This window comes from Panthera tigris, chromosome D3 (genome assembly GCF_018350195.1).
Source record: "Panthera tigris isolate Pti1 chromosome D3, P.tigris_Pti1_mat1.1, whole genome shotgun sequence".
Lineage (NCBI taxonomy): Eukaryota > Metazoa > Chordata > Mammalia > Carnivora > Felidae > Panthera > Panthera tigris.
Genome location: NC_056671.1, coordinates 77,247,405 through 77,271,743, shown reverse-complemented (window position 1 = coordinate 77,271,743; position 24,339 = coordinate 77,247,405). Strand labels below are relative to the sequence as shown.

Sequence of the window (24,339 nt, the reverse complement as noted above, 5' to 3'; positions counted from 1 at the left end):
GTGCTGCTCGATTACCCCTCCCACACAAAAGTAGAACTTGGGGGATTTCACTTTGTGAACCAAACTGTTAACATAGGCCAGATCTGCAACAGATGGTCACTTTTCTTTGGGAAATAAAAGTGGTTTTTAATGTGAAACACTGCCATGTTGTCTAAAGGAGAGCTGCGCTGGACTGGGAAAAGAGACGGAATCCCAGGCAGTGGCTTTTACCCCGTCAGCTGAAGTGTCCAATACCCCCCTCCACTGAGGAAACGGGTTAGAAATGGAAATGGAGAGGCAGTGGTCCGAATGCATTGAGCTCCAAGCAGTGCGTCTAAAAGTGAAAGTGGGGGCGCCTGGGTGGCTCAGTCGGTTGAGCGTCCGACTTCGGCTCAGGTCACGATCTCACGGTTCGTGGGTTCGAGCCCCGCGTCGGGCTCTGGGCTGACGGCTCGGAGCCTGGAGCCTGCTTCCGATTCTGTGCCTCCCGCTCTCTCCGCCCCTCCTCTGTTCACTCTCTGTCTCTCTCAAAAATAACATTAACATTATAAAAAAATTTTTAAGTGAAAGAAGCCGGTACGAATGCACGTTCTCAAGCCAAGCACTCAGTACGGTTCCTGTTTCGTTCCGAACCTTTTGTCAGTCTTCCAGATTGAGACCATTCTGGCAACATCTTTAAATAGGTCAGTAAAAGACAAACCATCTTAGAATATATAAAAGCGAGCATTTTGGGCAAAAATCCAGATCCTACAGTTCTGTATACAATGTAGGGGACCCATTTCCTGAGAGGGCTCATGCCCACAGATAATCAGCACAGGTTACAAAGAGTCCCCACCTCTTCGCCGTCCCACCTCCTCCTGGAGTGCTTTAATTAGAAAGATACTAACAGATTAAAGCCTGAGCCGTATTCGATTCCTCCCTTGACCTGAAGAAAACCACGGCCATTGAGAATCTGCTGCGTGTTAGAAAACCGTGTCAAAAGTTTTACCCAAGTCCACCAGCGAGCGTAAACAGAGCGTCCAGGGAGTGGGCTGTATGTAAGGGGGAGAGGTGGCCCCGTTACACGGGGATGATTTAACTCGCACTGTGCTCACCTTCTGGGCTCAAGCCCTGAAAGTGGTGCCACGTTTCCAAGCAGAAGAGTAACACCTCAGGGCAGGAGAAGGCTAAGGTGATGTCCCGGGTCTTCCTTCTAGTGAAGGACCCGCCCCGCTCGCCCTTTAGACTCGCCTCGCCTGGGTGTTTCTGTATGGGACCCGGTAACCACCGAGGCGGCACGGAATTCAGGCAAACCAAAAGGCAAATCCTTGCATAGTACTTAGAGTCCGATGAGATAAAATGACGGATCAAAGGATTATTTTTGCTTAATGAAGCATTTTGGGTTTTGAGTCTCACTGGACTCCGTTTTCAACAGGATGTGGTGCTCCTGGGCTGGAATTTGGAAATTCCATTGCAGGCGTGTAATCGGTCGGCTCTGATTAATCGGACAGCTCTGATTAATCGGAACGAGACTCTTGCCCGAGCCCTGCTGCGCTCAATGATTTCAAATTGAGAAATGGGTAGATAGGGTGAAGGATTTTTTTTTTTTTTTTTTTTTTTTTTTTTTGCTTCTGGAATTAGCCTCGTGAATTAATTCAGAAAGTGGTCGGTTGCATCCGATGGTGTGCTTTAGTTATCTGAACCATCTGCCTCCCTGTATTAAGGAGTTCATCTCTTTAATCCAGCTTACCGCCCGAGTACCGCTCTTCCCTGCCATCATGCCCTTGAGCAGATGAGGCTGTGCAGAGTCCCTCGCTCTTGAACGTGTTGCCGTCGTTGAGATTTGGAGAGTTTTGTCTTCGTTTGCTTGTTCGTCTGCCTTCGGGTTCTGCCTGAGTTTTGGCTTGATTTTTCTGGAGCAGAAACGATGGCTTTCTTTATGAAAACAATGATCAGCAACCAGGTAAAGAACTTAGGATTTGGTGGCGGGTCTGAAGAAAAGAAAGAAGAAGGAGGGACCTCTGATCCTGCAGCAGCTCAAGGCATGACTAGAGAGGAATATGAGGAGTACCAAAAGCAAATGATTGAGGAGAAGTGAGTACGCGTGGCTTCGTTTCCCTTTAAGAGCCTAAAGCGATGAATTCCGGCCATACCTTCTTCGGGCTCCCCGGTTTCTTTGTCTTTGCTTTTTTAGACGCCTTTTCTCGTGCTGTTTGCCTCTAGCCTTAGGAAGGAATGTTCTGTTCGGGGACCCATTTCCCAGCCTCAGCGGTTACTGTGTCCTACCGGTAGGGATGGCAGTGAACAATAATAAATGAATCTATGTGTCGTTCTTAAAGCGGCTTAACGTTTGCTCTGGTCAAGGTTCGTTTTAATTAGCCTCAGCCGAAGTGCTCAGATGACGAACTGTGAGCCTGTCTCTACGTAGGGTCTTGCCCAAACTCGCCCTCCTAGCGTGTAGAAAGCTTTCAAACTGTAAGAAAGCGTTGCTCCTGGAAGAGGCACACGCAGCACGATCTTTTTTTTTTTATCTTTTTTTAAACACTAGAAAGGACGACATGGTGATTATGTCCTAAGACTTGGCTTCCCAAAGACTGTGGGTAATTTTGCGGACTGTTTATTATGAAGATTTTAAAGCTACAGAAAAGTAGAACAGAATGATGAATATCCATATAAACCTCTGAAAAAGGTCAACAGTTAACATTTTGTTATATTTGCTTATAGATGATTAGTTGGATGGATAGAACCATTTTTTAATGGTTTTGGTGTTTTTAATTTTTGAGTGCTTTTAATGTTTATTTATCTTTTGAGAGACAGAGAGAGAGCGCAAGTGGGAGAGGGACAGAGAGAGAGGGAGACACAGAAGCCGAAGCAGGCTCCAGGCCCTGAGCTCTCAGCACAGAGCCTGACGCAAGGCTCGAATCACAGACTGTGAGATCATGACCTGAGCCGAAGTCGGGCGCTCAACCGACTGAGCCACCCAGGTGCCCCTAGACAGAACCATTTTTAAAGTAAATTGCCAACATCATGATGCTTTACCCCTAAATACTTCAGCCATGTACCTCCAGAACATGGCATTCCCCTGGCTATATAAAATAAAAATAAAAAGTAAAAATAAAACAGAAGTAACATTTTAGCTGGGTGTTACGGAATGTGAATACCACCGCCAATTTCTCACTGCTGCAGACTGGTCTTTAAGCATAATCTGTATGTAATATTTTTAGAATTTAAGGTAGAATCCATTTAAGACTCTTTTTTAAAAAAAAAAATTTTTTTTAACGTTTATTTATTTTTGAGACAGAGAGAGACAAAGCATGAACGGGGGAGGGTCAGAGAGAGGGAGACACAGAATCTGAAACAGGCTCCAGGCTCTGAGTTGTCAGCACGGAGCCCGACGCGGGGCTCGAACTCATGGACCACGAGATCATGACCCGAGCCGAAGTCGGCCGCTTAACCGACTGAGCCACCCAGGCGCCCCCATTTAAGACTCTTAATAACAACAAAGAATTGAAGCCCGAGCTTGAAGTTAAATGCCCATTTTTTAAAAAAAAGTATTTAGTAAAAGTATTTCTCAGGCGCCTGGCTGGCTCAGTCAGTAGAGCATGCAACTCTTGATTTCAGGGTCGTGAGTTCAAGCCCCCACATCGGGCATGGAACCTATTTAAAAAAAAAAAAAAAAGAATTTCTCATTTAATAAGAGTATCTCTTGCTGCCATCCTGGACCTTTTGCTAACGATCCCTTACGTAATAGTTGCCTAAGTCCTTTTGCTAAGATGATTATAGGTGAAAGGTTAATGACTTAGAGGAAACTGACTAACAAGGACAAAGGCCTACATTTATTTATTATTATTTTTAATGTTTATTTTTGAGAGAGAGAAAGAGAGTGTGAGCAGGGGAGGAGCAGAGAGAGAGGGAGACACAGAATTGGAAGCAGGCTCCAGGCTCCGAGCGGTCAGCCCGGAGCCCGACGCGGGGCTCGAACTCACGGACCGCGAGATCACGACCTGAGCCGAAGTGGGACGCTTAACTGACTGTGCCACCCAGGTGCCCCTAAAGGCCTACATTTAATGGAAATCTTGTCTATTGAGTTCTTTTTTGAAAGAAATCGTAGCTTATAAACTACCTAGAATGTATTATGCTGGGCTCTGCAGTTAATTAAAGTCAAAGAAATAATAATAAACGCCACTGCCACCATGGTGTTGGCACTGAGATGAAGCTCAGACCAAAGAAAAGCATCCCTAGAGTGTAGGCTAGATTCGCCTGCGGCTGGGGGGGGGGGGGGGGCGGGGGAGGGGAGGAGACAGACAAACATGACACAAGGATAATGAAGAAACAGAACAGTCGCACCTAATGTTCTCAGCTCAAGTGAGCTAATACAAAGCAACCTGTCAGAAACCTAGACTAGACATCTGATCATGGAAATAATCATTTAAGACGTCCAAGCAACAGGCCTGGTCACAGACTCGGCATTGGTGTGTTAACTCATGTCCCGGTGTCCCTAAGTTATCTGGATAGAGAAAAGGCCAGAATGCCCGAATGGTGTGGTCAATCCTGTGGGTTGGGTTATTTGCCAACTACGTGTGTGTGTGTGTGTGTGTGTGTGTGTGTGTGTGAATATCATCCATTTATGTAGTCGCCCAATTTAAGAAATGGTAGCAGGCCAATGGGGCCAGCCTGCTTCCCTCTGGCAAGAGGCACGGCTTCCGGTCTGTTGCTTGAGCTTTCTTTCTTTCTTTTTTTTTTTCTTTTTTAAAATTTTTTAATTTATTTTTGAGATAGAGAGAGACAGAGCATGAGCAGGGGAGAGGCAGAGAGAGAGGGAGGGAGACACAGAATCGGAAGCAGGCTTCAGGCTCTGTGCTATCAGCACAGAGCCCGACACGGGGCTTGAACTCACAGACTGTGAGATCATGACCTGAACCGAAGTCGGACACCCAACCGACTGAGCCACCCAGGCGCCCCTGTTGCTTGAGTTTTCAATAGCTTCATCACCTAGAATGCAACAACAGTCCATTTACCCCCGCAACCCCCCACCATCTCTCTCAATCGTAAAATGTCCCTTTACCTTTGTTGTGGTACAGTCATTTCTGTGCGACCATTTGTTACTCGAACTTTGATAGGCATCACAGAACTAAATATAACAGCTAAAATCATAAAGCACTTAGGAGAAAAACAATATCTTTGCAACTTGAAAGTAGGCAAAGATTTCTTAAACAGGACTCTGAAAGCAATAGCCATAAAATTTTGAAATGATGTAGGCTTTATCAAAATTGAAAATTCTTGTACATCAAAAGACCCCATTAAGAAAATATTTGTAGGCAAGTCACAGACGGAGAGAAAATATTTGCAAAACATATCTGACAGAGGACTGGGATTGAGAATACATAAAGAATTTCTACAACTCAGTAATAAAAACAAAATAAAATGGGCAAAAGAATTGAACAAACACTTCACAAAGATTCACAAATGGCCAAATAGTACATGAAAAAAAAAACCCACCTGATCTCATTAGTCACCATGAAAATGAAAATGAAAATCACACTAAAGTACCACGACACACACCAGAATGGCTAAAATTAAGAAGACACAATACCAAATGTTGGCCAAACTGCAAGTCCGTTCACGGGAGAATGAATAAACAAACATGACATATTCATATAGGACAAATGCACTCAGGAATAAAAAGGAACAATCCACCGCTAAATACCACCACCTGGATGAACTCAAAAGTTTTTTATGCTCTGCAAAAGAAGACTTACACAAAAGAAGGCATAGTATATGGCTCCATTCATAAAAAGTTCTAGAACAGGCAAAACCAATCTATGGTGGATAAAGGACAGGGACTGGGGAGCAGGTATTCGCTGGGGATGAGAGAAATTTCTCAGGTGATAGTAATGTTTTTCATGTCTTAATAGGGGCTTGGGTTACACACAGAAACGGAACCAACAGGAGAAATATACATACGCATACACGCACAGGTATATGTGGGTACGTGAGATTGATTATCAGGATTGGCTCACGTGATTACGGAGGCTGAGAAGTCCCACCATCTGCTGTCTGCAAGCTGGAGGCCTGGGAAAGTTGCTGGGAGGCCTGGGAAAGTTCCGAACTCTGATGGTGTAAGTCCTAATCAAGGGCAGGAGAAGATTGAGATCTCGGCCCAAGCAGACGGACGGAGAAGGAGAGAATTCTCCCTTCCTCTGCCTTTTCGTTTTAGTCAAGCCCTCCATGGATTGGATGCTATCCCCCCCCCCCCCACGCCAAGGAGGGCCAATCTGCTTTATTCAGTCCATCAATTCAAGTGCTGATCTCTTTTGGAAACACCCTCCCAGACACCCCCAGAAACCACGTTTAATCTGGGCACCTTGTGTCTCGAGTCAAGTTGCCACATAAAATTCACCAGCAATCAAGGTCTGTGCACTTAATTGTAGACAAATTTTACTTAAAGGGGAAAAAAAAAAAGAACTACCAACAAATGCATAGCTGTAGTTAACGGCATTGCGTGCTGAAGTGTTTGCAGGAAAGAGTACCGATGTCTACAGCTTTGAAATGAACCAAAAAATAAAATGGGTAAATGACCGGGTAGAGACAGGGGTGGGTATGTAATAAAACGTGTATCGTAAGATGCTAACTGTAGACTATAGATGGCGAATATACGCGTTTCACCGTAAAACGCTTTCGACTTTTCTGTACGCTTGAAAGTTTTCATAGTGAAATACTGGGGAGAAAAGATCCGCTTCTGCCCAAGCCCCGGCTCGCGGATCTCTCGGGCAAGTCACTTATCCTGTTTCCCCCTCCAAAGGCAGGATATGGAAGCCTGTGTTGTCGGGTGCCCACCCCGGGCCCGACCTTTGGAGACGGGCAGTGAGCTCAGGGAGGGCCTGCGCCCAGGGCCCGGTGGTCAGTCATTTAATCGGATGGCTTCAGATCAGCCCCTCCTTCAGGCCGCCTTCTGTGTGATGGTTAAGATGATTTCCAAACGTGAAGGGAAGAAATAGAAGCCAATTTAGCCACCTGAAAATGAAAACAGAATTCCTTTTCGTGCAAATAATGCCTTACCCCGCCACGCCTCACACGGGCCTAACCTAGGAACCAGAATAAGGTGGGAAGCCAGCCACGAGCTCTTTCCTGGCTCCTGCCGTTGCTCCTGTGGCTGCATGGCTGCTCTGTTCTTTCTTCTCAGTGGTCAGCTCCCCCTGGGCCACCCAGACCGGGTGGACTGGGGACAATGGTGGCCCACGGCCTCCAAGTTCACCTGTTCCAGCCACACTGCGAATGTGTCCTTCTCAGTCCCAGAGATCCCGGAGAAAAGATTTCATTTACTCGGCTTGGGCCAATTCAAGACGGTCAGAGAGCAGGGCCGGCGTATAAATCTAGTCCCGAGTGATGCCCGTCTCTGGGCAGCTGGGAGGGGAGGCAGTCACTGTGAGCTTTGGAGACATCCCCAAAGCTGTCTGCTTCTGTCGAGGTCATCCTGAGCAAGGGAGTCCATTTCAAACCAGCATAAGCCCAAGTCCAAGTAGGTGGTCCCCAGAGCATTATGGAAATCTACCCTACCTTATTTGGGGATGCCTCCTTCCAAACAGGGAAGGGAACGCTGTACAAAAATTGGGGTCCAGAAGGGGTGGCAATGAAGGGAAATGGCTTTCTATAGATCCCTAAATCCCATGTGCCTCTAAGGACCCCCCAGCCCAGGATTCGGCGACGCTGTTTTCACTTGAAGAAGGATCATTCAGGGAGCTTGTTAAAAACATACATTCCCCTCATCTGCGCCCCCAGGGATTCTGAGTCAGTGTGAGATCAGACCCAGGAAGTTGCATTCTTAACAGGCACTCAGGCGATTCTGATGTTCGTGGTCCCAAGTCGTATCTAGAGCAGCACCTTGAGGTCAACCATACACTAGGCATCACCACTCTGCCCCTCTCTGGGCTGCATCCTAAAGAGATTCCCAGAACCAAGCTGCCGTTGGGATTCAGGGGTCTGCAGTGAGTTGTGACAGTAGAATGATAGAAAGAGAGGCAGATGTTTGGGGCCGTAGGAAGGTTTATCTCTGCGTCTGGTGGGAATGTCCGTAGCTCTGTCTATCCTTTGATGGCTTATTCTATTCTTTTACTTTTAGGATGGAAAGAGATGCCGCATTCACACAAAAAAAGGCAGAGAGGGCATGCCTCAGAGTCCATCTCAGAGAAAAGTACAGGCTCCCAAAGGTGAGATGCTCTATACACAGTAAACATCCAATAATTTCTGAGATACTAGCACATGGAGAATGTTTGATTATCGGCAAAGGGTCACATTCATGAACACACACACACACACACACACACACACACACTTATTTGTCTTCGTTGAGGTGTTTGATGTCGTGAAAGAGCATTGAACTTGGAGTTCATGAAAAGTAGATTCCAATCATTTCACCTCTATAAACTTCCATTTTGTCTCAACCAAATGGAGCTAAAAGCCACAAATGTTATTTTTATGTAAATTTATGTAAAGATTATAGAACTTCTCTGTGTAAATACACAAGGAGGAAATAATCACTGGTGTTTAATATCGCTGGTATTTGATAATACAAAATAATGCGTCACATGATAATGTTCTATGGGCTGCGTACATATCAACCCATTTAATCCTCAAACAGTCCTCTGGGGTGGTTCTATTATCACCTCCGTTTTATGGTAGAGGAAGCAGAAGCATGGAGGAGGTCAGTCCGTCCTGCCAAAGGCCACACAGGCAGGAAAGGCAGAGCCCAAGACCTTCTACCATATTCTGCCTGTATTTCAAAGGAACGGTCTGTTCCTTCTTTATGGAGGTGATGTCATCACCCCGCACGAGGCGTCTATCCATCTCGGTGCTGGTGGTGAGAACGAACGCCTGTAGATTCTGGTCAAGTCCTGGTTTACGGATGGGAAGAGAATGTGTGGCCCATGTTACGGCAGGCTCAGATGCACGGCTCCCATGGGTCCCCTGCAGGTCCCCCGAAAGCTGACGTCAGAAGCTACAGGCACTAATCGAAGGGGGAGAGAGAGCTTGGCTGTCCCTGCAAGGTCAGTGCTGAAGTCACCCAAGAGTTAAATTTAGCCCCAACTTGTGGGGGAGACTGACCCCTTACATGCCCTAGGAACCATGTTCTGCTCTCACAGAGGGAAGGAAAACTCACAGTGAGATTTAAACATTTTCACAGCAACCATCGAATTTTGAAAAGCATGTCTTTGCTTTTTGCTTCCCTGATTCTGGCCTCGTGCTTTTTTGCGTTGTGCTTGCATCTTGGAAGAGTGGGCCACTAGACACGGTCCCCGCCACTCCCATTGTCTAGTGGATTATCCAAAGCTCCAAGGACAGCGCTGGCCGTCTTGAGGAGAACCGGGTTTTAAGTCCGGTGCAACCTCAGATGGCTTTTTAAAATATCTGGGCCTCAGTTTCCTCATCTGTAAAATGGAGACAATGACACCTGCTTCACAAAGTCTTTGTCTGAGCTAACATCACGTAAAGGACCTCGTACAGCCACCTGCCTGATGGAAAGAGCTCAGCAGAGGACAGCTCTTATTTTGCTGTAATTATCTCTATGCCCAGAAGTCTTATGTCTTCCTAATAAGAGCTGGGGGTCTCAAAGACCTCGCGGAAGCACACTGATATGTGCAAACGGTGCGACAACTCGAGGTCAAGAATCTGAGCTTCTGCTTGCTTTCTCCCCACCGAGGTCTCAACGGTCTTGCTCATTTCCAGAGCCTCAGGGATGAGCACCTCACGCAAGGCTCAGCAGCATGGCCCTGACGGTCTTCAAAGAAAAAATAATTCCCAGATCCCTGAGTCACGCTATCCCTTGGGACAAGAGCCTCTCCCAACAAAAGCTATAAAAAGAGGACAGAATTATAAGCCACGAATGTGCACATTCATATCCTCTCTGGAGAGAATCAGGCCCAGGGGAGCGGCAGTGACTATATCTGCACAGGCTTCTGCTCCCTGAAACCAGCTGGGGGTGGGGTGCAGGAGCGAGAAGAAGTCAACAAATTGTCAACAGTGGAGCCCAGGATCTTTCATTGCGTGATTTACCAAGGCTCATATACCCCCCTTTCCCATAGCTGCTTCAAATGTATAATGCGTGTGAGACCCCACCTGATTTTTTTTTCTTCGACCCCGAGTAAGACCTTTGAGCTCACCTAAGAATCTAATGTCACTGTCTCTTTTTAGACATGAGGGAACTGCGGCCCCGGGGGGGTCAGGTAGCTTGGCAAAAAAACCCACAGCTACTGACCGACGGAACCGGGATGGGAACGTCGGCCTCTCAGCCACGAAAAAGCGTGCCTTACGAAAGGGTTTGAGCACAGCTCCCTCTGGCCCCCCAAGGTCTCTGCGATCGCTCCTCTCAGCTTTCGAGGCGTCCCCTAAGTTTAAGCGCGGTTTTGTGGCTTAAACCTGCATGAAGGCTTTGGGGGCGGCCTGTACTGCTCAGGAGTTCAGTGAATCCCACCCAAAGCCCAGCAGACACCCGGCCCCTCCCCCTCCTGGGTCGTCTGACGGCTTCACCCGGGACCTGGGGGCCGCTACTAAATCCCAAATACAATCCAAAGAAATAGATGAGAATATCCCTTGAAAGCGTTCCACACTTACTCTTTCCCTGCAGTTTGCTTTCAGGTGGGGGCCTCCCTGGGCCTCTTTGATATTATGGCTGCATTTTGTGAAAATGGACTGATGCTGCACAACGTTGCAGGATAGGCCGGTAGTGTGAAAAAATGCTAAAAATACCAGCAGGACAATTGCCTGCTTTTCGCACAGCACGTGGAAATTCCAACCCAATTACACTGCCCATAAAACAGTAATCAATAGAAAGTGTATCATACAACCCCGCCGCTCTCCTCTTCCGCTCTGTCCCGTTGTCGCCAGGTGTGACAAACGCCCCCACGTCGATGCGGCACCTTACCCCGTGAAGTCCAGCCCCACCCTTGGACACCCCCTCCGTCTCCCGTGGCTGTTACAGGTCACACGTTCCCCTCGCACCCGCCCGATCCGGGCTCGGGGCGCAGCGGGCCTTCTGGACCCGATCCCCTGCCCAGGGTTAGAAGGATGCGCTGGGGGACAGACGCGTTTGCCAGGCTGAGATCAGCCCCTGGCCGGCAGCTTCCTGTCCGTGCAGAGCGGCCAATCCTCTGGTGACAGGAGCCGGGCCCCGCGCGCCCCCTGGTGTCCCTAACGCAGGGCGCGCGCGCAGCCGCAGGGACCGGCCCCGCCGCTCTGATCAGTTCTTCCGCGCGGTCTGTGGGTTGTAGCAGGGACTCTGGCGGTGGGGGACAGAAATACATGTATGGACGTGAACTTTTTTTTTTGGGGGGGGGGGAGTCTATTCGGTTGCTACTAAGGACCAGATTGTGCATTGTATTGTGAAGCGGTTGCTGTGCTGGCGCCCCTGGAAGGGCCTGGTGGGCTCTCCAAGGAGCAGCTGTCACAAAACAGGAGGTGGCAAGCGCCCGTGAGGGGCCCCGTGTGGGGACAGGCTGGGAGGGGAGTGTCCGAGCAGCGGGATCCTCCCGCGGTGCGCCAGGACAGAGCGCCAGAAGACAAACTGGTGTTTGCCGTCTCCGCGGTCAGCAGGATGGAGAGGGATTTTGAAATGCCAGTGACTGAGGGCGAGGAGAAGGAATTGGAATATTCAGCCCTGACGTGGGGGAAATGACCACTGTGGGGGGCAGTCCTTCCCTGGGCCTTGAAAGCCACACTTGGATTCTCCTACCGGACCAGGCCAACTTATCTGGAGAGGCCCCGGCTGCTCCATATTTGGAGCTGGATGTAACTCTTAGGTGTTCCTTGATTGTGCAGAAGGACTCCTGGAACCTTTAGAATGCCACCCCAAAACCATAATGGGGCTTGAAGTTTCAGGTCTTTATCTCCTGGATGTTCCCATGAGGAGCAAGGAGGCTCTGGAACCTCCGGCAGTGCCCCCGGGGCATCGCTGTGATTGGGAAAGCTCCAGGCCACGGCAGTGTGTCCAGTGACCCAGGGAAAGGAACGAGGGGCCGGTGGCCAGCGCCACACCCTTGGAGCCGCAGGGGAGGCCCGGCCAGGAGCTGCCAGGCTAGAGACGGGGCAACAGACCCCCTAATCGTTATGTACATCCTCTTCGTGGGGCTTGGCATCTTGATTACTTCACTTAATTAATTACTTATCCGAGTACTGAATTAAAACCAGCCATCCTGCTGTGTGTGTGTGTGTGTGTGTGTGCGCATATATATCATTCAGCTCTAAAAAATGGAAATCTTTCCATTTACAACCACATAGATAGGCCTGGAGGGTGTTATCCTAAGTGAAATAAGTCAGACAAAGACAGTACTGTATGATCTCACTTGTATGTGGAATCTTTTAAAAAAAGAAGAACTCGAGGGCGCCTGAGTGACTCAGTCAGGTCATGATCTCGCAGTTCATGAGTTCGAGCCCCGCGTCGGGCTCTGTGCTGACAGCTGGGAGCCTGGAGCCTGCTTCGGATTCTGTGTCTCCCTCTCTCTCTGCCCCTCCCCCACTCACGCTCTGCCTGTCTCTGTCTCTCTGAAAAATGAATGAACATTAAAAAAATTTTTTTTAATAAAACTAAAAAAAAAAAAAAAAAAGAAGAACTCATACAGAGAAGAGATTGGTGGTTGCCAGAGGTGGGAGGAGGTGGGGGTGGGGCGGGTGAAATGGGTGAGGGTGGTCAAAGGGTACGAACTTCCCAGTTATAAGTCCTGGGGATGGAAGGCAGGGCATGGCGACTGTAAAAAAAGGTCATCAAAAGACATTGGTAAGGACAAATCCTACCAATTGTAGGATTTTATTCATTAACAATTAGCCATAACCTCCGGGTGTGGGACACCTCCCGCCTGTCCAAGATCTCCTTCTGGAGCAGGTATGGGCTCCTGGACCGCCCCTGGTACTCGGCTCCTTGACCCCCGGGTCTGAATGGTATTTCTATTTTTATTAAACTTATCTCTCACGTATCTGAAAAAGCCCATGTCGCTGCATAACCAGAAAGCTCATTGAAATCAAGGGACTTGCCCAAGGTCACACCGCTTACTGGGCCGCACAGACCTCCAGCCTCCTCATTCTTCTACCCAGTGCTCTCTGTGTCCCATGCTCCCTCCACCGTCTCGAAACCATATCTCCGCCCAGGAGGGTGGCCTGGAGAGCGAACACAACCGTCCAACAAGAAAGCAGTGCTGGGCAGAAAGCAAGAGGCACCAGGACCTTCCTGAGCTCCTAATAACAACCTTTCCCTCCCCTCGGGCTGCAGACTGCTAAGCCCCGTGTTGTCTTATAAAGTCCATATTGGGTAAGCAGCCATTCTAATGGTATTAGCGGTCCACGGGGAGCTGGATACATTCACTAGGTCTTCCAGCTAACGAGGGATGCCCCCTGGGTGCCTCATTCACAATTCCCCAGGGTCACCGGCACAGGAGTCACACAGCCAGCAGGAGGCGGTTCTGGGCCCTTCCCCTCACCAAGGCCCAACGGAGAGCAGATTTGAGGAAAATGTCTTCCCGGGAGCTGTCAGATCTAATGAGGATAACTATGTCACATTTTGGAATTAGAACCGTATTTTCTAAAGCAACTATTTGGCTGGCGTTTCCCGTGAAAGAGTTTCACTGATTGCTGACTGGTGGGGGGAGGAAATGTGGACTGGGAAAAGGAGCAACGTGGGCCCAGCCCCCCAGGGAACAGTAAAAAGCCTCCTCTCCCAGCTCATCGGTCACTGCTAATGACAATGACATTTATTGCACCCGGGTCTTGGGACGACCCCTTTTATTATTATTAATTTTTTAATGTTTGTTTATTTCTCAGAGAGAGGGACAGAGAGTGAGTGGGGCAGGGGGCAGAGGGAGAGAGGGAGGCACAGGATCCAAAGCAGGCTCCAGGCTCCGAGCTGTCAGCACAGAGCCCAACGCGGGGCTCGATCTCCTGAGATGTGAGATCGTGACCTGAGCCGAAGTCGGACGCTTAACCCATTGAGCCACCCCGGCGCCCTGGACGATGATTGCAGGAATCACAGAAGCAAATAAGTGCAGTGATCAAACTGCAGGAATGCGAGGTACATAAGAAACTGCCCACATATGGGGCGCCTGGGTGGCGCAGTCGGTTAAGCGTCCCACTTCAGCCGGGTCACGATCTCGCGGTCCGTGAGTTCGAGCCCCGCGTCGGGCTCTGGGCTGACGGCTCGGAGCCTGGAGCCTGTTTCCGATTCTGTGTCTCCCTCTCTCTCTGCCCCTCCCCCGTTCGTGCTCTGTCTCTCTCTGTCCCAAAAATAAATAAAAAACGTTGAAAAAAAAAAAAAAAAAAGAAACTGCCCACATGTGCATTCTGTGGACACGTCCCCCGGCTTTCAAGTCACAGGTACCCCGAGGACTCCTGGCGCCCACAGGAATCCACGAGGCTCACGTTAGGTTTGGGTCTCGCTTGGCCGATCGCCCCCTGTCCTGTATCTTCAGGGGGTGGCCTTTTCCCATGTCCGTTGTCTCTCCTTTAGAAAGAAGGGCAGATCTCTCCCAAGGAAAACAAGCAGCTAGCACCTGCTGAGCAAACAGTCCTTTTCTAGGTACCTTCCCCGAGTCGCTGGTTCCCACAGCTCCGCTGAAACCTTCCTCCTTCGGATGCTGGGTAGCCTGTCTGGACGCAGTAGGCGGCTCTACCATTTTCTCGGGACACCTCTGTGTCTCCCTTCCCTTCCTGCCGCCTCGGCCGGCGCTTCCTCCGGAAGCCCCCTCTCTCCTCAGCTTCCAGGCCTTGCACTGCAACTGTTTCTCCTGTGTCTTCTTCGTGGCTTAGCCTTCCCCTGTCTGCCGCCCCCCCCCCCCCCCGCCCAGTGTTGGAAGATTCCAGGTCTGCTCTTTTTCCCACTGAATCCGCACGCTCTGGCCAGGGGGCGGCGTCTTGCTGTGGCCTTCAGCTACCAGCTGTCTGTGTGGGACGACTCTCAAAGCTATTCCTACATCCCACCTCTTGTCTCTACGTTTCACTGCCCCTGCTGGGGCGCCTCGTGGCTCATATCCAGAACAGACCAGCCAGCTCTCCCCCAGAGCTGCTCCTCCTGGAGGCCCCATCCCCACCGACGCCCCCCTCGCCACCCCCCGCCCCCCACCTCCAGCCAATTCCCCAGGTTCAGCTCATCCCCAAGGGCAGGCCTCGTCCTTTCTTTTCTTCTTTCTTTGTATTTTGAGAGAGTCAGAGAGACAGCATAAGTGGGAGAGGGGCAGAGAGAGAGAGAGAGAGAGAGAGAGGGAGACAGAGAATCCCAAGCAGGCTCCACTCTGTCAGCACTGAGCCCGATGCGAGGCTCAAACCCACCAACCGCGAGACCACGACCTGAGCCAAAACCAAGAGTCGGACGCTCAATCGGCTGAACCACCCAGGCGCCCCAGCATTTCTCACCTCTCTTACTACAACAGCTCACCAGTGGCTCTTCCCCTCAAAATGGCAGAGTGAGGTTTCCAAGACGCAGATCTGACCCTGTTTCTCCCCTGGTTAAAAAACAAAAAAACAAAACAAAACAAAAAAAACCTTATCCTAACTTCCGAGAATCAAGTCCCAATCCCTTGCCCTGTAGGCCATTAAGTGGCTCCTGTCTTTCCGGTCTCGTCTCTTGCAACTCCCTGCTCGGACTGGACTTTCCTCCTGCTTTGCTCCCTCCACTCTGCTCTCTGCGACCCCTTTCCTTCCCGTAAGACTTTGGTCTAGTGCCACTTCTTCTAGAAACTTCTGTGACCCTCTTCTCCCCACTGCCCTTCCTGTCGCCCTCCCATCATCCCCGAGTGCACGTCCCTCACGTGATCTTACCACCCTGGGTAGTCTCCCCTGCTGGACTGTGTGCCCTTTAACAAAGGGGCTGAGCTGTTCATCTCTGTCCGCAGCGCCTCGCACGGTGCCTGCCGTGTAGAAATTGCGTGTGCACACACACCTACACACACGAAATGTTTGCCGAATGTCGGATGTTATTGGGAACAAGGGGGAAAAAAATACAGAGAACCAAGTATCGAAAACAGCAGAAAGAATTTATCTGCTGTAAGAGTTACATTAAAAATAAATTCTTCCTGAAAAGAACAAGTCTGGGTTAGACATTCTAACTGTATAAAGTACAAAGTCTGTGTTATAATTCAAATGCCACACTTCTGCAAAGAGAGGAAGTAACGCGTTTGAAAGAAAGCCACACGATGCTTTCTAAAAACAAATGTGCCCCTCTCCCTAGCCAATTCAAAATGTATATGTAAGTCAAGCCAAATTAATAAGAGAAAACAGTTCCACAATGAACCCTAATCCTATTAACGGAATTGTCAATCTAGGTTAGTCATTGAAAAATAATGTTGTGCCCCCTGCTGAGCTATATGATTTAGTTACACCTGGTGTTGGTCTGCTCTATTCAGGGCATCATTCATTTTGAATAGAGGTGAAGGTAGAAGAAAATCTATCGGTGGAGTTGTCTTTAGACTAATGTCACGTTGGAGGCTCCCTTGGAACGGAATTTAAAATCTGCCTCTTAAAAAAAGAGAGGATTCTGTGGACCTTCCTTTGTCCGCCTCCTCCAGATCCGGAGCCCTTGGGCTGCGCAGCAGGGTCTGAGACACAGAAACCCCCCCTGCTCCCCAGCAGCTGTTTCTGGGGGCGGGGCTGGAGGCCATCGAGGCCCGGCCAGGGGCCCTCCCTTCCTTCTCCGCCCCATCCTGTCCCAGCTCAGTTTGCTCCGTCTACTCGTGTCCTTGAAAGAGCCATGGACTGAATGTCCTGCGGGGACATGGGGAAGGCGAGAAAGAGCCAGGGGACATGGGTACAGCGGCAATGTGGGACACCCCACTCTGCCATGCCGGCATTCTCCGGTGATCCTGACAGCCCCCACCCCTGTAAGGGAGGTAGATATTATTTCCCCTTCACGGAGAGGAGCGCTGGTGGGGAGGGCGGTGGGCCGAGAGGAAGAGGGGTTTCCCAAGGTCACACCGCCTGTAAATGGCGAAGCAAGCTAAGACCCCAGGCCGATGTGACCCCACCGGCCACAGCAGTGCAGGCTGCTAACCCCTAACCAGCTGAATGACATTTCTGCAAGTTTCTTTATCCCTCCGGACCTCAGTTTCCTCCTCTGTAAAATGAGAGGCTTGGATGGTGACCTTTAGGAGCTCCTTGAGCCCCTCGGCAATGCCCTGGTAAGGGATAGAAGTGGAAGACGCACACAGCTGGTGTCTAGAAATTCCCATTCCGGATGGGTCCTATATGTGTGCACACTTTCGACCGAAGAAGTCAGATCCACACCCTCTGTGCAAGTGGCTGAGGAGGGAAGACGTTGGTGCAACGGACTTAGCAGCTAGCAAACCCCAGACAAGATTCCCCACTGCTCAGACACGAGAATCACCCGGTAAACGTTTTAAAAATGATATCGCCTAGAAGTACCTGGGTGGCTCGGTCAGTTAAACATCTGACTTCAGCTCAGGTCATGATCTCTCAGTTCGTGGGTTCCAGCCCCGCGTCGGGCTCTGTGTTGACAGCTCGGAGCCTGGAGCCTGCTTCTGTGTCTCCCTCTCTCTCTGTCCCTCCCCCACTCGCGCTCTGTCTCTCTCTCAAAAATAAGCATTTAAAAAAATTATTTAACAAATGATATCATCAAAGCCCCTGCCACGGACCATTGGAGCCAACCCTCTGGGGGTGGGTGCTAGCCATTTTTCTAGGCGTCACACGGGATTCAGGGCCCCAGGGAGGGTTGAGAACCACTGTTCTAAGGGATAGAACATACACTTGGCTCTGACCTTCAGCAGCAAATGCTCAGAACAAGGATGAGTGAGTGGGTCTGCTAGAATCTGGCCCCCCGGGCCTCACGCCTCCCTCCCTCCTGGTCCGGCCCGAATACCCCTTTACCTTTGGCAAAGCAGGCCATGCTCACTTTAATTTTCCATGGAGGTGTTTGTGGACTGGCTGTGCTCTTTAATCTATACCCCGCTCCCCCAGGGTCTCAGGTTCTGGCAGGACAGGAACGAGGGGTGGCTGTCTCCTTGCCTAGAAGCCAGTACAGCCCCTCTACTCATAGCTAGGCCAGTAAGAGGAGGTTTGTAAAGACTGGCAGCCAGTGATCCTCACAGAGATGGAAACATGTAGTGTTAGATCAACTCGACAAAGAAATCCATTAATCTTAGCTGTTTGGAGTTGTGTAGACCAAAGAGAAAGAAACAAACCGAAACCAAAATAAAACCTGGCTAGAATCAAACAAACAGGTATTTGCTATATATCCAGGTTTGATTGACTAGATTATTTTTTAATGTTTATTTATTTATTTTGAGAGAGAGAGAGAGAGAGAAAGTGAGTGGAGGAGGGGCAGAGAGAATGAATCCCAGGCAGGCTCCACACGGCCAGCACACAGCTGGACGTGGGGCTCGAACTCACAAACTGTGAGATCATGACGGGAGCCAAAAATCAGGAGTCAGACCCTTAACCAACTGGGCCACCCAGGCGCCCCCTGATTGACTAGATTGGAAAAATGTGGTGAACGGTCAGCTTTTTGATGGTTAACTGTTGAAGATACGATCGTTTGTCAACGTATCTCAAGTTTGGTACAAGGTGAAGGCCAGTGTGTCAAAATCTAGGGCGCAGCGTGAATCCAGGGTGGTGCTGAGCCTTCAGGGAAAGGTCAGAAATCAGTCACAGGGTGTGGGGCTATTTAAATAATGGGGCATTCAGTGCTGGCAATTAAGATTATAAATCTGGTTAAAAACCAAGAGATTAAAACTGCTTCTGGCCAGCCGGCATAAAAATAATTAGCTTTTAACTGCATTAAACGATATCCCAAATTGATAAGATTTCTAGAAATGAGAAGACCTCTGAGACAGAACCTCTGGGAGTAAAGGATAGCTTGTCTGGCCCCTAACGGTCGGCTGGTTCACTCACTCGCTCACTCACTCGTTCACACCGTGGTTCTCAGGCTCAGCCTCCTTCCCTGCCTGGAGCTGATTCATCCCGTCTATAACTTGCATCTGGGGGTGTGCGGAGGCATTACTGTCTTTCCTTGATGTGTCAAAATATTCCTGGTCTCCCCAGGCTGATTTGTCAGTGGGCAGCAGAAAGTCTGTGCAAGCCATTCGTTGCTTGGATTACAGACAAGGCCCCGTCATCAGGGAGGTTCATTAGGCCAGGAGACAAGGCCGCACAGGGGCCGTCGTATAAATTTCATTTATTCTTCTTAATGGCTTGCTCTGGCCCGGATCTTTCTTTCCAGGGCCGATACTCTCCCCGCTCTGTGTCACTGTCGGTGCCTTCTTTATCGTGGGGACCCTTTCAGCAGGGATTGTGAGAGCCAACTGTCCTTTTTCTCAAAAATATTGATAGCCACAGCCACCCTCGTCCAGGGCTTTGAAGCTTAGGGGACCATGTCACGGCACGTCTCCTTCGATCTGCTCAGTAATCCTCTAGGGCCCTTCCCCCGGGCATCGGAAGCGGTAAGGTGACTTGTGAAAGGTCATGGGGCCGGCAAGTGACAAAGCAGGAACTCGAAGCCAGGTCTTTCACTGCCATAGGTGGCCGCGGTGGGGGGAATCGTGTCATTCCGCCACGGGAGACCCTTTTCACACACAGGACCCTTGCCCTTGGCCTGTCCTAGGTCTGGGGCCAGCTCACGTGGTTAGGACCCAGCACTAATGAGGCTGGGGCCCAGGCTTGGTTCCCAAGGGCTTCGTTTTGTCCTCTAGCCCCTGCCAGACCCACCTGGTTGTCCTACCCTTAGTCGATTACCCAAGGAAATCAATCCCAGTGCTGGAATGGTCACCTGACGCAACCGTGCTGCTGATAGACGGTCAATAGCATTGTCCTTCTAGAAGGATGGTGACGATAGGACTCTGACTGTAGCCGTTGACGACACCGAATACTCCCTTTAGACTGGACAATCGGAGCCACCCGCCTTGGGCACCATGCTTTAGAGGGCTCCCCTCTGTCCCTTGGACTGCATTCTTTCACATGGGGTGAAAAGTCTCTAGGGCCAAAGAGACAGGCCCGCCCAGAGCCCACGGCCCTCTTTTAGACCACACTCGGGCTGCCCGGGACCCCGAATTCCCGGCCTAAATGTATTCTGGATCCTCTCAGGCCCCTTCACCAGGCCTGTGCCCCGGAGAGTGCAGTGAGCTCCTGGGATGGGTCCTGCTAAGCCTGATGAGGAGGGCAGGAGGTCCAGTACTGGGAACCTGATGGCACAAGGTTCCCAGGGAGGGACGGAGCCAGGGATGGGGGGAACGGAGGGCTGGTCGTGAGCCTGGAACCTCTTTCAGTGCTCATCCGCCGGCTCCCACAAACATTCCCATGGGTCTGGCAAAGGGTGACGAAGCCCGGCAGCTTTCTCCCAGAACGGAAGACATCGTGCAGAAAGGGAAACAAATAGGCCCAGCCTTCCAGGAACGTGACTGTGGAACGAGAGCGGGGGGCCATTTCTAGGCCAGAGGGAAGGTGCGAAGAGAGCAAGGGCTCTGATAAGGCTGACCGCCATAGGCAGGAGTCATGGTTATCCGATGCGAATCTGCAGCCCAGCCCTGGGAGTTATCCTGTTTATGAATAGCCACCCCCGGTTGACTGCTTAATAATTCAGATGTCATCTAATTAATCCTCTACAATTCTAAGGCAAATAATAGAATCCCAATTTACAGATAAGAAAGTAAAGCTCAGAGAGGTTGTGTAAGGTGCCCAAGGTCACACAGCCTATAAGTGGTGGTGGTAACCCTCACGCTCAGGCAATCTGATTCTCAAGCCAACAGTGGACCTCCCGGCACACTGGCCCAACAGGAGTGGAAAGGCAAGTCAGCAGCTATGAAAATAGAGCTCTTTACGGCAAAGCAGACCTGTGCGTTTAAGGATTGTTAACGCTGTTGTAGTCCCTGACCACAGGCTCCTTGAATCATTCAATAAACATTTACTGTCTGTGTCTACATGCCAGACACTCTGCTAGGTTCTGAGACGTGTAGATGAGTGAGTCACAGTCCTGTCTTCAAGGGAAGGAGAGTTCTTAAACTTAAGCAATGCACCAGAATCACCGGGAGGGCAATTGCTAAGTTGAAGATTGCTGGGCCCGCCCCCACAGCAGGTCTGGGTGAGGCTTGAGATGTGCATTTCTTTCTTTCTTTTTTTTAATGGTTATTTATTTTTGAGAGAAAGAGAGAGAGAGCAAGTTTGGGAGGTGCAGAGACAGGGGGACAGAGGATCCAGAGTGGGCTCTGTGCTGACAGCAGAGAGCCCAATGCAGGGCTCGAACTCACGCACCGTGAGATCATGAGCCGAAGTCGGATGCTTAACCGACTGAGCCACCCAGGCGCCCCAGGGGATGTACATTTCTAACAAGGTCCCGGGAGCTGCCGATGCTGCTGGCCTGGAGACCCCACTTTGAGAAACGCTTTGGTAGAAGGTGCCAATCAAGAGCCCCTCTGTGAGTTTTGAGGTAAAGTCGAACGCCACTGCTCGGCCTGCCCCAGGCAAGAGGAATGAAGAGAGAATAAACCTGAAAGTCCTTCTGGAAGGAAAATCTGTTCCAAAGCTTCCTCCCCTGAGGCAGCATGACGAAGTTGCCGGGTGAAAGGAAGGCAGGGAACACCGCCCTCATGCACAGGCCGGCTCTCTGAGCACCCACTGGCCAGCCCACCTCGCTTTGGTCCCTCTAGCTACCTGTCCCTGTCCCCCCTCTAGCTACCTGTCCCTCCAGGCCACAGCGGCTTCTCCAGCCAGTTTTGACTCTGGTGACATCCACAGAGATCTCATTCCCAACCAGAGGGGTGGGGGGTGCCAGCATTCCCAGGAAAGCCATTTCAAATCACTCTATTTTATTTCGGGGTGCGTAAGAGAGGGGAGAGGTCGTGCATTTCCACGAACTGAGAACGGCCAGGCTGAAGTCCTGCCTTTCCTCTCCTCCCCAAAAAAAACGCCCAGAGGGTAATTAGCAAGAAAGGCAACTTCTAGAGTAGGTAAATAAAAAATAAATAGAAATGGAGGACTGGCTGGGAGCCCCTGCGGATTAACTAACTAATTAATCCCCACAACAGTTTGACGAGGAACTAATTAATCCATTAAGCGCTTTGAGGGGCCAAGGCCTGGCCAAGTGCAGGGAGAGGCTTCTCGCCCTTGGGAGGCTGCGGCCGAGAGCGGCTCTTCCCAGAGGCCTTCAGGGTGTACCCCCAAAGGGCACGTCCTTTCTGCATCCCAAGTCAGCCTCTCAAGCGTCTCTGCAAACCCGGCTTGCCGTCTCTCTGCCCAGAGACCCACCAGAAGAAGGAACTCGGAGGGAGCCACGGGGCCCTAGAGCTGGAGAAGGCCCAGGAAATCCACTTTACCGATGGAGCACAGAGCATACACCTCACTCTGGCTCGCTCTTTGTACCCGGAGACAACCGATGTCTGTTTACAGTCATTTATTCTCAGCACCCAGGCAAGGGGAATTCATAGTCTCCTACAGGTGTTGACCTTCACGCCATCCGGGAAAGCTGCAGGTGTCAAAATCTTTCTAAAATCACATCGGTGAGGTCTGATGAAGACTAAGCGTTCGTGGAGCGCCTGGGTGGCTCAGTGAAGCAGCTGACTCTTGAGGTCGGCTCGGGTCACGATCTTGCGGTTGGTGAGTTCGAGCCCGGCATCGGGCTCTATGCACAGACGGTGCAGAGCCTGCTTGGGACTCTCTCCTTCCCTCTTTCTCTGCCCCTCCCCCACTTGCTCGCGCTGTCTCGCTCTCTCAAAGAGATATATCCTTTAAAAAAAGGCCTAAGCGATCATTTCATCTTTGTGTGAATTTGCATGCCCTTTGGTCACCGCGCGACAAGGTGGGAGAGTCCCAAAATCTGCTGAGCTCTTTCCCATCCTTCGCTTTTCTAACGCTCTGTAATCTTCTGGGCCCCCGGCGCCCTGTGTGCCTCCTGTTACAACCTGATCTCAGAAATCATCGGATACAGCCATCTGGGCATAGAAAGTACCCTCACCCTTCCCAGGGAAACTTCTTTGGATTTTTCTCTCTACTTAAGACACAAAGGCCCCACAGCCAAAGGGGTAAAGGAATGTCTACGACCGGGGGGCACGCACTATACGTCGCTGCGGAATGGCCCCTCGTGGAGTCAGAAAAGGAACCATGTAAGGCAAACTGTGACGGTCGCAGTTAGCACAATAGGATGTGAGTACCAGCCGTGACACAGCCGATTCACTTAATAACCAAGGGCTATGTGGCAGACATACTTCTGGGTGCGAAGGGGGGGAGGTTGAATTTGACGTGACTCTGTGCCTAGCAGAAGAGGGGGAAGGGTCAAAGGTCAAGCAGAAGTTGCCACAGTGACGGAGCCCGGTCAGGCTGCGGTGAGCCCAGCCCCCACCCTCCAGGGTGGGAACAGCCGGGGCCACTGAGTCACAGACTGCTTAAGCTCGCAAAGCCGCCCTGAGGCAGTCTACGAGTCGGTCTGTGATTCTCCGGCTTTGCTGGCACCGCAGGACAAGGAGGGCTTCTTAAAACCCGCAAGGCTGGGCTCCACCCACGAGCTCCTGATTCGGGGGGGGGGGGGGGTCTGGGGCGGGGCCCCAGAATTTGGCTTTCTAACAGGTTCCTAGATGATGCTGATGCTGCGGGGCCTGGGGACCGCTGCTGTGGGACGCGTGATCGGCCCAAGGTGCAGCGAAAGAGGGAGGGGCGCGGCGACCAGCCCCCCCCCCCAGCCCCCACGATTGCTACCGAGCCCAGGCTCCGCGGAGACACAGCCGAGCGTGCCATTCGCTTCATTCATCCCCAGCGGAGGGTCTTCCTGCTGTTTTTACTGTTTGTTCGGTGGTTCGGTTGCTTCCGCGTGGTTTCTCGAGCTCCGCGTTCGTGTCTTTTGCGCAGAGTGAAATGGATGAGAACCAAATCCAGATGGCTGGAGATGACGTGGATTTGCCCGAAGATCTCCGGAAAATGGTAGACGAAGACCAGGAGGAGGAAGAGGACAAGGATTCGATTCTCGGGCAGCTCCAGAATCTCCAGAACATGGACTTGGACACCATAAAAGAAAAAGCCCAGGCCACCTTCACGGAAATGAAGCAGACGGCAGAGCAGAAGTGTTCTGTGATGTAAGGGGCGAGGCAGGGGACGGGAGGGACCCGGGTCGAGGGGGCGGTGACCACTGTCCTATGGAGCGTTTCGAGAACATAATACGTGTAGCACAGAAAAATCCATGTCGATACACTCTCCACAGACCCATAGACAACAACTCGATGTTCTGAATGTTCCCTGTAGAGCGCTTAGCTAGCACCTTCCAGGAGGGAACATACTTTCCTTTTAAGTTATAAAGTGTGGCCCAGGGTGGCGTTTCATCCGTGAGCGACGCCGAACACAGATCTGCTTAAAGGTCTTTGGGACGGCCAGGAGGAAACAACGCAAATGGCACTTCCCCTCCTCTTTCCTTTCTTAGAG

At 50.7% G+C, this 24,339-nt stretch overlaps 1 protein-coding gene across 1 annotated transcript; it reads left to right on the top strand.

The window, feature by feature from the left end:
• Positions 1 to 1,885: 1,885 nt before the first annotated feature.
• CPLX4 (complexin 4) lies at positions 1,886 to 24,000 on the top strand. The gene is made up of 3 exons (XM_007080462.3): positions 1,886 to 2,052; positions 8,078 to 8,165; positions 23,773 to 24,000. The coding sequence occupies exons 1-3, from the start codon at positions 1,886 to 1,888 to the stop codon at positions 23,998 to 24,000; spliced, it is 483 nt and encodes a 160-aa protein (XP_007080524.1).
• The last annotated feature ends 339 nt before the right edge of the window (positions 24,001 to 24,339 follow it).